Below are 13,284 nucleotides of genomic sequence, written 5' to 3'. Positions count from 1 at the left end.
CCAATGCAATGTCTGTTCCACAAGCGACCACTTGGGATGAGAGACTGTTTTCCGCCTTTGGCCCCCAAGCCTGGATTGCTCTTCCTCTGAACCTTCGATGTCTTGATTCCTTGTTAATCTTCAGGAAAAAATTAAAAACCCATTTGTTTGCTTAGATAAGATCCTATTATTGTCAGCCCATGCCTCTGTGATACTGTGATAAATCATGTAAGACTTTCTCTGCACCTAGATGCATTTGTGCCTGGTCCCCCCAGGGGTATCCTTGTTATAAGTTATCAAATCATGTTTTTGAACCCTGTTTGAAACAGATGAGCACATTTTTTTTGTCTGTGCTTTCTGCTGGACAAGCGCTGCCTACTGCTGCAATGAATGAGTGCACAAATCCCCACCAAGGATGACTGGTTTACCTCAGTGGTCTGGGCTAATGACATGGAAGACCAGTGGTCACTTATGCATCCTAAGGAAATATGGGGCCTGCTTAAAGTGTGCCTCCTGCAGACAGTACCCCCCCCCCCACACGATACCCCTGAGGCTTCACAGTCTGACTCTGAACTTTGATGGCTGAACTGTCACTTAGTTTGTCGGTCTACTAGGTAAGCTAGTTTGTGTGACTTCTAGGCCTGCCTCACCTGATTATAAGTGTAAGTTTTGTTTGTTCTCACCCTCCATATGTCTAATGATAATGTCTGTACTGTATGATGCCAAGTGTGCTAACACCCCCCGCCCCCAATCGCCTTCAGCCTCTTCCCACTCCCAGCACTTGCCTTGGGCGCCCACTGGCCTGTGCTATCATAGGCCTGCACTTATCTATTGGCAGTTGACCACCCTTACCTAGTGAACTCTACCAGTCACTTAACAGTTGCTTCCTACCTACTCCCTAGCACTTTTTTTCTGTATTACTTCTAGCGCTTCCCCCTGGCGCTCGCTCGCTCTCTCTCTCTCTCTCTCAGATGGCTCTTGTCAATCAAAACAAATAGTGGAGTCGGGGGCTTGCGGGTCTTTCTCAGTGAGTAAAGTAAACAATACCCCTACACAGTATCCCAAGGCCACTACTAACGCAGACTTGCTAGAAGAAAAAGAATGTCAATGAACACTGAGGGGAAAATAATGCCTTCTCGGTATTCCAACATGGGTCTGTCAAGTCATGAGCCGCTTGGGATTTTCGCTAAATGCAGAATCTTGTTTCTCAATACACGATACTCAATGCATCTTTTTGTTACAAAGTTCATATTAATGCCAACTGTCATATATCGCCCATGGAAAGTATGGAGCAGATGGGCGATATGGAAGAAGGACTAGACTCCGAGTCACTGCAAGGTGCGGTCTAGTCTTTCTGTTGTACTACCTACAAGTACCCGAAAATGGAGAACACCTGTGCGTTGCAACTTTCTTGCTGCCTATGTGAGTTCACTACGCTTGTGCTCTGCCTACAGTTGTTTCTCTGTGTTTCCCGTGCCTTCCTTCCCTGTTCGTCTGCCCGTGTCTTTCCGTTACCGCTGTTCGCGGTTTCCCCCTCCCGTTTATTCCACTTACCTGTTTGTTTTCTGCTTCCGCTGTTGTGCCGCGCTCTGCGCTGCCTTCGAGTACTCACTCCTGCTTCAGAGTCTCACCTGCCTTCAGTCGCTCTTTGCTGGGAACACTTCGTTGTCCAAGTTCTTTGGAGTACTGTACTGTTTGTGCTGTTCCGCACTGGATCGTTATCTCCTTTTCTACTAAGAACACTTACCAGTGCATGCTGGTCATTGAAGTGCCGACTTCCTGCCAACTACAGCTACACAATCTTCCAGGGTTTTTCGGCAAGGCTTTTCCCTGGTTTGGGGTGGGCTCCCCGGAGTCCCCGCTGCCGGGCTAATTGCTTATAGGCAAAGTGGCCTCTGGGGGAGCTCGCTCCTATTTCGTCAAACAGAAGAATAAGATCGTCCGGACAAAGACAGCCTGGAGGGAAAAGCCGGAAAGCTCATCAGACGAATCCGTAAAGACCCACACAGAATCATCAGGTGAGGAGTGGGCTAGTGGTAAGGAAAGTGTGAGTGATAAACCTTCAGAATCTAAGACCAGCAAACACTGTAACTAACATGTGATAAACTTGACGAGTCAAGCCCGCTAACCCCAATTCGCTTGTAGTGCCAGGTAGTGTCTCAGTAGGTTGACAGTCACCACAATCAGCTGGCAGTATCAGACAAAAGTGGAAGTCTGTTGTGAAACTCTCCAAAACTCACAATGTCTCTGACAACCCCCAACTCCAACAGCTCCCAACAGCCGCCCTTTTCCTGCTGGCTTTCACCGAACAGGCTTGAGTCCCAGGTGAAGTGGGCTGGGGCGTGCCACATGGCAAATGCTGGTGATTTAGCACAGAAAGCACAACTCCCACAGCTCCCAACAGCCAACCTTTTCTTGCAGGACTATTACACAGGTGGGGGAGGCTTTATACTATCCAGATCAACCCAAGGAATGGGGATGCAATGCCTTAAGGAGATGTTCCACACTGAACAGCTGACAGCTGAGCTCGCACGATCCTAGGGCCGGTCAGGGGAAGTACACCCATGGCCATTCCAGACCATAAAAGGAGTCCAAAGACTATTGAAAGCCATCTACCATCCTACGATGTTACACAGCAAAGACACTGAGCTTTGACAAACGCTCTTGAAGTACCAGCACCACCACAGCAAAAGAAACTAATCTGGTCCTTACAACTCTCAAGGATTGTAATTGACTTTGGTGTTGCTTTCTAGAACACTTCTGGACTTCCAGACTCGCAGCCAATCATCATTCTAGAAAATGGGATGCACTGTGTTGCTATGATGCATCTTGATATTTTGCTTGAGTCTGAAAAAAAGCTTACTTTGTGTAAAGCCCCAGGAGTTCTCCTAAACCTGTGCTGGTGATCCCTGTGCTCTGGGTGTCCAGGCTTGCATGTTGTCGACAGATCGAACCTGGGTAGAACGACTTTGGGGTTTAGGGATTTTTTTGTGTCCTAGCTTACTTTCCTGTTGCTCATATATGTTTTGCTTCCAGATGTGTGCAAATTCCTTTGATGTGTAGATAACCTGTTGAGAACTCCAGTCCCTGGTTATTCTATTCCTCCCTGTTGGTAACACCAGTAAATAATTAGGTTATGCTACAGAGAGATTGGGCATTGCACCATCCGGAGTGGATTCAGTAGAGAAGCTGAAGGATGCAGCTGGAAGAAGGGGGGTAGCTCCTTTATGGGCATTAGATGGGTGAATACTAGGTCAGAGAGGATAGAGATTGAGCAGCCAGATTGTTAGGGATCAGATTAGGGCTGCAAGAGATGCAGTGGGGGAACAATCATGGGCCTAAGGAAAATAGAGGGAAGGGATGGTTCAAATGAGGATATGTCGGAACATTACGTAAGTAGGTTGGGGTGACAAGAAACCTACATAGGAATTGAGACAGAGATGGGCAGAGAGTGGTGATTTCCAGTTCTAGAGTAGAGCAAAACAAATGTCTTTTTTTCCCCCTTCGTCCTCCCTTTCCTGGTGGACGCTCCATTTCTTGGATGTCCTGTGTTCACCAGAGTGTCTGGCCCTATGCCTTTTCCAGTCCTGACCATCCCAAACAGGAAGTGCCCATTGGAGCCACTGTGGAAACATCATGTGGAAACGTCCTAACTAAGACTGCTCTTTTTCTAACAGGTCCTCTGATTGCTACCTCTGTCTTTTCATTGAGACCAAAAGGAAAGGAAGACCTATTCCCTGTGCACCATCCAGACTCTGGAGAGACACAAGGTAAAGTATTGTAACTATCTGCCAAAAGCAATGGGAAGGCAGAAATGGTTCATCATGATCTAGGAACATTTGAATTATTTGGCGCAAACCTATATATTTTATTTTCTATTTCTTATGATTGGTTTAACACCATACAATTGCATTCCTCTGGAGTCAAGATGCATGACTTTGGTCAGTCTTTTGTTATTTCCTGTCTGTTTCTTCCTCTATTCCTCTTCGTTGGATCCAAGAGCTTTTTGAATTTTCTTCATTCTTGCTGACCTCTATGTTGGTTTGTATTAAGACTGTGGTGAAAGACCCTTGATCCATCTTTACAGCCTGTTTGCTTGAATAGCCTCTTGGTTGTTAGTCTCTTTATCCTAGTCGTGGTGTCTATCCTGGTCTTGTAACCCTGTGTCACAACATACACAGTATCTTTTATTGTTGCGTTTTCTATAAAACAGCAGTTTCATGTTGCATACAATTCCTCAAGTTTTTCTCAGACTGAAATTTGTGTTCCTTGGTTCTACAGCAACATTAAAAATTGCTCAATCTTTTAACCTTGGAATGTTTGTTGTAGTCAACACTCTACAACGTTTCCCTAACCTTATTCAGTCACTTTTGCAGTGTTTCTTAAATTATTACAGGGCATTTGACCATCCGTTACAACATGCATCTCTTAATTATGTATTTGTTTATGGGTTTAAATATCACACACCTAGCTAGGAAGCATCAGAGTACAGTACAAGAAATCTTGGGTTAACAGAGCTCAGGAGAGGTTACAGGTTATAGTAACTGGGGTATCCCAGTCTGCATCGGGGTATATACTTGGGAGTAGCAGGTCCTAAGTGACGCCAAGAAGAGCAGGGTCTTGAGTTACTTCCTGAACTGCAGGAGTGTTGAGCGAGCCTGATTATGACTCGGGTGTTGTTCCAGTAGGATGGGAAATGCAAGAAAAGTTCTGCCTGTTTTTTTTGTGTGCCAGATTAGTTTCAAGCCTTGCAATCATCTGGCTCCTAGAGGAGCGTGTCCCGCCTGAGCCTGTAAGTTTCAGCCTTACGTATGAGGGAGGCAGTTTTGAAGAGTAGCCTGGCTGGGATGGTAGCCAGTGTAATTCTTTTAGGATGAGGGAGATGTGGTAACATTTCTTAGTTCCATTATGAGGTGTGCAGCGGCATTTTGAATGACCCTGGATCTGGGGGTCGCACCTGTGGGGCAGGAAATCAATGAGGAGGGTGTTGCTTCCTTCCGGTCATGAGGTCAGCAGGGCCTGACCTGTGGTTCTGAAATCTATAGGCTGGGGAAATAGTTTTATTTTCTGAAGGTGTGCTAGTTGATACCAGGAAATTTGGACATTTTGCTGATATGTTGCCAGAAGGAGTAATTGCTGTTAATATTGTACCAAATGATTTGGCACTTGGGACAAACTGAGATGTAAATCCATCGAGGTGCTTGTCATTCTTCAACCGTTGGATAGCCTCCTGTTGAGGTGAATGAGGTAGTAGGATGAATTCAGTTTTGATAGGATTGAATGCTTCTGTTCCTTGTACTTTCAAATCAGAATGTCCTTTTTCTGTTTCAAACCTTGACAAGGACGGCATCCTGTCTGCTCTGCATAGCTTGTCTTTTTCAGTCATCCGTCGTGACTGGACTGGCTTTGGACGTCCTGAAGAGCAGGGAATCTGCTCAGCACCCAAGGAGAGTGAGAACCTGGTGATGTTGCCCAGACTCCTCACTCCAAGTGAGCACTTCCCTGTTTTATTAAGGCACAAGAACAGTGTGAACACTAACTGGGGAAGTGAGGCTTTGGTTGACACAGGTAGTAGACCTTTAGAAATGTCCCAAAGATGACCGGCTCAAAACGGAAGGGACCAGGCCAGTAGGACGATCAGAGCAGGTAAGGCTGGCAGGCTAGGATAGCAAAAGGAAAAGGCCAGTGGGAAAGACAGTCAGGAAAAGGCTGGCATGGCAAGCAAGACATGGCAGGCAGGACAGGGCAAGATCAGGTAAGACAAGACAGGATGGACTGTGCAGGAAGGATAGGGTAGCCAGATAGAACAGTCAAGACGAGGGCAAGACAGGCAGGGAATAACAAAGGGAAGCAACCAAAAGGATACTGCCAAAGCGCAATACAACACGCTGGGCAATCGGAAATGGGAGTTTAAATACTCCTGCTGCATGAGAGCAACGCTCCCTGGTGCTTGGTTGGCTTTCTTTTACCAAGGAATGCAAGTTTTGTCATACCTACTTGCGCAAAACCCGGGAGCCGGGTCACAGCGCATGTGCAGCAGAAACATGGTGGCACCCATGAAGTGCTGGTCTGGAGCGCATCCCTATCCATCCGGTGCCAAAACGCCACTGCGGCATACGTGCTAAGACAACCACTGCAGGTAAGAAGTATGTGTGGATGAATGCATGCCAGTGTGAGTGTCTATTGTGCGTGTGCAACGTTAGTTGTGGTAGAGCAGGGCATAAGACACGTGGCATTGTGGTCTGTGGAGCAGGGTCGAAGGTGTAATCTGTGGAAGGATATCTGGACAAAATTTGGCAACATGTGACATAAATGCCCTTGCATTTTTTTCACTTCTTAGATTCTTGCTGGATATTGGAACAGAAACTAGTATGCACCCCTTCCCCCCACATTGCCTCTGTTCTGCTCCCTTTCTCTCCTTGACACTCTTCAATGGAACTCCATTCCTTGATATAAAAACAAAATCACCCTTATCTATGCATTTAAATTTCCCCATAAAGCAGCCTACCCCAACCCAGGACATTACCGCTGATCCTTGATTTCTCCTCTACCTCATTGTACATATTGGGATTGTTTCCAAAAACTTAATTGTCAGATGCACCAGAAAATGCATGCATGCTTTCCTTATTTGTATCTTATTGTGTTGATGCGCTCTGTTCTGAAACTCCCACTATTAAAAGATGTGCACACGCAAAGAATTCACACATAAAAAGGGCAAAAGATATGCAAGATGGATAGAAAACGTCATTGTTCAAAGACATGCAAGCAAGGCATAACTAGGGAAAATATACCTAAATCCATAAAACCCTGTGTTAACATATTAGGGCAACTGATTTACCCAGAAAAATAATATGAGCAAGTGTCCCCAAAAGGGGAGCAAGTGTGACAGAAAAACATCAAGAATCATGTCAATGAAACTGCAGAACGTTATGTAAACACTCAAATTGCATGCAAAACGAGGACAGTGACGCAAAAAAGTGCTGGTGCAAAATGTATAAACGTGTGTGGGTCCTTACCAGCAAATGGAACACCGGAATAATTCACTGTATAAACGGTAACCTAACTACTGCACTTCACATCTGCACTGAAGATTACAGTCAGGCTAACCATAATGAACTATGTGCAACAGTTAGTCAGTGCTTTAGTTGGTAGAAGTCATTGGCGAAGGGTGGTTGCATGGTAGTATGTGATGCATAGGGAGTGAGTATTGGGTACTCACTTTGAATGAAACGCTGCTATGGCAGCTCTACGCTGTCATAATGTCTACACATGCATCAAGAGCAGTAGCAGTACATTGCCAGCCACCAGGTCTACTGTATGGTTGGCCATCTCTAGGTGTATTTCACGCCTAGTGAAACCTATCATTGCATGCCATGTCACAGGGTGCACCGTTTGCAGTAGACACTAGCCATTGGCTAGTGATATTTTACTCGTGACTCTTTTAGGGCTGCTAGTAGCTTGAAATTTCAATTTGTGCGCCCTGCCATGTGTGTTGTATCTCCTGCCAAACATCTTGCACTTTCTCACCAGGATAAACCAAATATTTAATAGGCTTGAACCCCTTACTACCTGGTGGGGCCCAACTGCCTCCACCCAAGCTGTTCCTAGCGTTGCGGTTTCAGGAGCGTTCTGTTGCCACAATTTAAGCTGTTGAATTTAGTGCTGGGATGGTCTTGCCAATTAATTAATTTGCTGGTGGTGTTTTCTTAACTGTCAGTGAAGTCTGCAGAAGTCTCCTCTTCACAAGCACATGTCCAACGTTCTTTACTCTCTAAAGCAGCCATGTCCTCATAAGGGTCTTTATCCACTTCTAGTGGTGGACATGGTTCTGCATCTCTTGATGGAAAATATGAGGGGATTGAGTAGTACACACTAACATTTGCCATCAAATCATACATGCATTCATCACACAACTAAAAAATGTACTTTCTGTGTGGAAATAGAACAAATTGGTAGAAAGTCTGCAGTAATGCTATATTTAAGTCACTAGAATTGTCACCCTCCCCAGTTGCACTGCACCATAGGTTCCATTAAAATCAACAAATCTAAATCCATAATGATTGTTTGAGCAACACAGAACATGCACACCTTCACAAACGCGTCTGCCCAAAAATCCAAATTGTATCCCACAAAAGTGCATTCCAGATAACTCAGTTCCAGGTCGTAGAGGGCTGGAAGGCGGCCATACAAGAAAATGGCCAAAGGAGAGTTTTACCTGCATGACATGGCCGTTTTGTGTATACAGTACTCAAAATGGCATTATGCTGTAAACAAATATGGCACGTGGGAATGCACCAGAAAAATAGTCCAACATGATTCACTGCCACCAATCTGTCCTGGGCACATCAAAATGGTAACAGAAATGTTAGTAGCGACAAAGAAATAGGGATACAAAGTACCGCGGCAGCGCTTCACTGTAAGGTGATGTATACTATATTAAAACAACCCAGGAATCATAAAAGGTCAGGGCTCCTTATTTACATTTATTAAATCATGCATATATATATTCTAGCTGAGAAGCCAGCGAGGTATTTTCCAGTTTCTAATGTGGCATTTGTTGGAATATCGGGCTTGTAAATAACTGGGGATAAGCAACTTTTTTTTAGGATAATTGAAACTGTAAAGCTGCTGTAGTACCTAAAGTGCTCAAAATTGTCTTGGAGCACATTTAACAAAGAATTCCCCTTGGAGGACCTTTCCATATTCGAATAAGCTTGAAGATGTGCTTCACCCAGAACCGAATTCGGGACAGAGGAAATATTTCAACTGGAAGGCTTAATTTTCATCTCATACTGAACAGATAAAACTTCAGTTGGAAATATAAAAAGGCATCGACAATTGGTTGGAGTAGTCTACCACAAGTGGCATCAAATACTAAGGGATCAGTTTTTTGTGAGTAGGCTACAATACTGATTGAACCACATAAAAATCTTAAAGGTTAAAGCATGTCAAGGCAAGCTAATGTTCCCCACTTGACAACTGATATAAGAGCCCCCAAAAAATATAATGGATGTTGAGAACCTACAGTCAGACGTAAATATTCTGAAAATGTGTCTAAAGATTTAGCAATACCCATGAGAGTAATTTTAGCTCATAAGAAACATAATAAAGAAACAGTATAATTGTTGGTCTAATCATGGTGGTAAGGTGCATGCCACACTCCGGGTAGTATAGGATATGTATTGATTCACTGATGGCGGTGACAAAAGTTTATTTAGCCAGTTACTTTATAATCTGCACGTTTGGTTAATGTGTGGTTTCTTGCTGAGTTGATTTTACTGTTTTCTGTATAGAAAATCTCAAGCAGTCCACTTAGGGACTTCAGGTTGTTTCCTCTCCTTGTGCCATTCTTCAGAGGCCCGTCATGTCACCCATGATTTTAATTGTATCCAAGGCACAAGCAGGGGTTTTGTTGGTAGACTGTTATGTCTCCATCTGCCTGTATGCCATGATGTACAACTATGTCTTCAGGTGTCATTGAGGAGGATGTCCATCACTTGGGCCACTGCCTTTTGTTGACCGAGTATTGCATGGTATCAGTTCATTTTAAACTTAGTAGTTCAAAAATAAAATGTCTGCTTTTCAGGGTCGAGAATTAATCTGTAAAATTCATTCCCAGTTATCCTCTGTTGGGATAGACAGAATGGATCCCAAATTGGCTGAGCGAGCAAAATCATTACGGTTTCTTTTAGACCACAGATTATCTGTCAAAGCCTGTGGGGAAAATGGGAAAAACTGACCCAATACCAATAATTTTATTTTGCCGTACCAAGCCATTACTTCCCAGATGCTTTTCCATGGGTGTTCCCGGTGGTTCTACTGTCACACATTGATTTGGTTCATGCTTTATTGGCTGTAGTCTCACAAGCAATTACCTCACCTGATAGCTTTACAGTTGAAACTCTGAAGAATGTATTGGGCACCAAAGAGTATCCATTTTCTTTTGAAGCCTGTATTTAGTTTAAGCTAGATTACTTTGCATCTACAGCAGTAAACTAATAGCATCCCTCATATCTGGCCCTCGTACCAAGTAAGACATTCAGGAGACAGCAGAGGTCCTCGCAGTAAAGTGAATTTACTGCTTCATTTATGCCCTGGCTGAGGCATCGTTGGACATCTCAAATCCAGTGTCAAATGTCTTTTATTAACAAATTAACATCTATGAGATTTAGTTAGAACTGAAGCAGTTAAAGTTAAGGGGCCTATCTGGACCACCCTACTCAGTCCGTCCTTCCCGCTCTTTCAAGTTTTTCACCAACTAGCACTCAAAAGGTCAATGACAATCTTTTGCTTTGTATGTGCCTCCGCACTTCTCTTTTGCCTCTTGTGATTGGATGCTTGGCTTTCATACACGTTATCGGGACATCATTTGTTTCTGGATTTGGCAATGGCACCACCACCCCTGGTGCCTTGGGTCCTCTGCATCTGGGCCAGGAGTCGCACGTCTTCAAATCCTAGACACGATTGTGTGGCCTAGGGTGATCTGGCTCAACCCTGCCAATACTGGTTGAGGATGCTGCAACAGTCCCTCCCCTCACTCACTTGAGTTTCCACACCCTGCCAGCTTCCTGCTCTGTAACTTCAGAACCACCTCCCTTACCTATCATTCATTCCTTCCTTCATTCTAGTCTCCTCCTTTGATATTCTTTTCCTCTGTTCCTAGAGGCCTCACTATGCTATTCCCCTTTCTCCCTCCCACCTTTAGTCATCTACACCATTCCCCAACTCTCCTGCTGCCACCACTAGTTATCTTCCCCTGTTTAGATTTTTTGACACTGCCTCCTTGATGTTCCCTTTACCCTTCTCCTCATCCTTTGCTCTTGTTTCTACCTGCTTCTTGTTTTTCCCTTCACCCTCCCTGCCACTCTTCCTCCTTTCCTTTAGTTTTCTCCTTTTCATCTTTCTTCACATTCAATCCACTGCTCTTATCTTTCACCTCCTCCTTCACTGAAACCTCCTTGCTCCTTCCCTGCAATCTCCTATTTGCTACACCATCATGCACTGTCCTGCTCTTCATACATCTTCTGATCTCATGGGAACTTTTCATAGTACAGGCGATCTGCCTGCTGACATGGTAATTGTTTAATTACTCAACTGGGGTTGACGCCAGTCAAGTTTTGTTATTGACTGACTTTCTGTCAGACTATGAAACTATCAGCTGATTTAAGTACGTTTGTGGTACCTGTAGGGTATTTTGTGGATATTTGGGGCCTGACGGTATTTTCTTACCGCCGAAAAATAACTTAGCAACAATCACTCCTTGTATTCAGATTGGGCCATGTACAACAATAATACAGTGGACATGCATTATTTCAGCACACAGACATGCGTATTTGGTATGCGTGGTTGGTATGCGTGGTTGGTGGTATTTTGGTGAGCATAATTCCCTTGTTTTATTTGTGGCCCCAATATCCAGAACCCCTTATTTTTGTTTAGATTTTTCGTGTAATCACTAGAGAGACCTCAGGCTTGCATTTCAAGAACACCACATTTTCATTTTTAGTGTGCCACCATGGGCAATTTCTCTCTCTTATCTATGGCAGCGAGCTATCATGTGGTATTTTCACTATCTTATATACGGTAGTGAACTATGTCCCGGGCATCCCTTTTTTCCGACTCATAGACCTCCGACAAACTACAACACACACAGTTAGTTATAATTGCTCATACTGAATTACATTGTGCACACGGCTGCAGCCAAATTTGATGTTTAGCTACCTTGAAAATGACAATTGCACTGTCTAAACATCTCCCCACTTCATCAGCACTGTATTGGTAAATATAAAACACACCACCCGTCTGCTTTCAAATATTTTTGTGTATTATAAAAGTTGCATTTAAACACGATCTCACTCTTTACAGAAATAAATAAAATGGCACAGTAACAGCATTGTCTGTGATACACTGAAAAGAGAGTGGCGGAGACAAGAACTCAATTTGCAACATTAAACATGTGAGTAAAGCACAGGGATCTCTTTTCCTACACTGACTGAATATTCTCGTACACACTCAGCCCCCACACTTCTGTAATTACCTTATCTGTTCAGCATGAGTTTTCTCCAGCTGTTCTTTCTGAATTTGGCTCCCTTGAAGATTAACCCCAGTGAAAACAAGCGTCTTTCGTTCTCAAACCGGGGTTATTGCCTGGAATTCTCAGCTTTTGCAGCAGGAATGCTTCAGCCAGGAAACAGGTCCTTCTCCCAGCTCTGCCAAATCTCGATTGTCCTCCCCCTCTCCTCAAGCTCCCCCAGCAAAACTCTAATCACTGCCTCTAGCATGATACTTGCTATGACGCTGCTCCAATCAGAATCAATCATGCCATTTCCTCCCTCACTACACAATGGCTCATTTCTACAGTAACCATTTGTAACCAACTGATTTCCTGTTCCTTCAAGCCCTTTGCCTCCTGTAGTTATGTGGACAGAGCAGCAGAGAAAAAGAAAAAAAATGAATGTGCGTTTAAAAGTTCACTTTCAGAGTAGGCCTAATTCTGCAGTGGAGACACATTTTTATTAGTGGGTTATGTTAAATGCAGTTTTATTAGTCAGGTTAGTTATTAATAAGGTTAGTTATTAATTTTCAATTGTGTCTCTTGCACCATAGGCATTTCAGGTGAAAAATAGTGTGCATTTTTGAATGTGCACGTGTGCTTTTAACTGTAAAAATAGATTTGCATCTTATATGTTAAAATCGTTTTTGACTGAATAGCCTGTCTTTACTTATATGTCCATGTTAATCTGGCAACACATATAGCAATGCACCACACCCATGTGGTGGTGCTGCATCAAAAAAAAGAATTGCTATCTGTGCAGTAGTGCTGTACTCTGTGCTGTAACACGCCAAATATCCTTACATACCTTGGTCCTGTGGTCCAAAGTTCCATTGCGGGTGGTCCGCCGAATTAGCCTAATTCTTACGATGTACACAGAGCAGGTCACTCTGTTCAAGTTCACCTTCTTGTCCCTCTATCCTGGATTAATGTTACAGGTCTCTCGCACAGGCACTTCCCAAGAGTTCACGTGAATGAGGCTTACAAATCAAATTGTCTCCACCCAAACGTATTCCTTGCATGCGGTCTCGTGGGTATATTAAGACTGGAAACTCCTTTGTTCCAAAATGTTTTCCACTTTGCCAAAGCAAGTCGCCTCTGTGATATTAGGGGTCATAACTTGAATAGTCAGGACAAGGTCACATGGCTCAAAGATTGTTCAGGTACAATAGGCTAGGGCTGGAATGGGGGAACCGGGGGATCCACCAGTTACCTCCAGCAGGACTGTCTTAACTCAGTTGGTGGTGGACCCTGGC

General features: G+C 44.0%; 1 protein-coding gene across 2 annotated transcripts in view; it reads left to right on the top strand.

Moving 5' to 3' along the window:
- The window catches only part of LOC138521154 (zinc finger protein 75A-like), a 111,727-nt gene that overhangs the window by 35,917 nt on the left and 62,526 nt on the right, over positions 1-13,284 (top strand). Inside the window, exon 3 of one of the 2 annotated variants that reach the window (XM_069633732.1) lies at positions 3,657-3,749. The exons of the other annotated variant lie outside the window; for it this stretch is intronic. Within the exon in view, the coding sequence (XP_069489833.1) occupies positions 3,657-3,749 (93 nt within the window). The remainder of the gene's footprint in view (positions 1-3,656; positions 3,750-13,284) is intronic. 2 annotated transcript variants of the gene reach the window in all.

Source organism: Ambystoma mexicanum, chromosome 13 (assembly GCF_040938575.1).
Source record: "Ambystoma mexicanum isolate Mex_15411 chromosome 13, UKY_AmexF1_1, whole genome shotgun sequence".
Lineage (NCBI taxonomy): Eukaryota > Metazoa > Chordata > Amphibia > Caudata > Ambystomatidae > Ambystoma > Ambystoma mexicanum.
The sequence above is the reverse complement of the archived record's forward strand: the minus strand, read 5'-3'. Positions and strand labels throughout refer to the sequence as shown.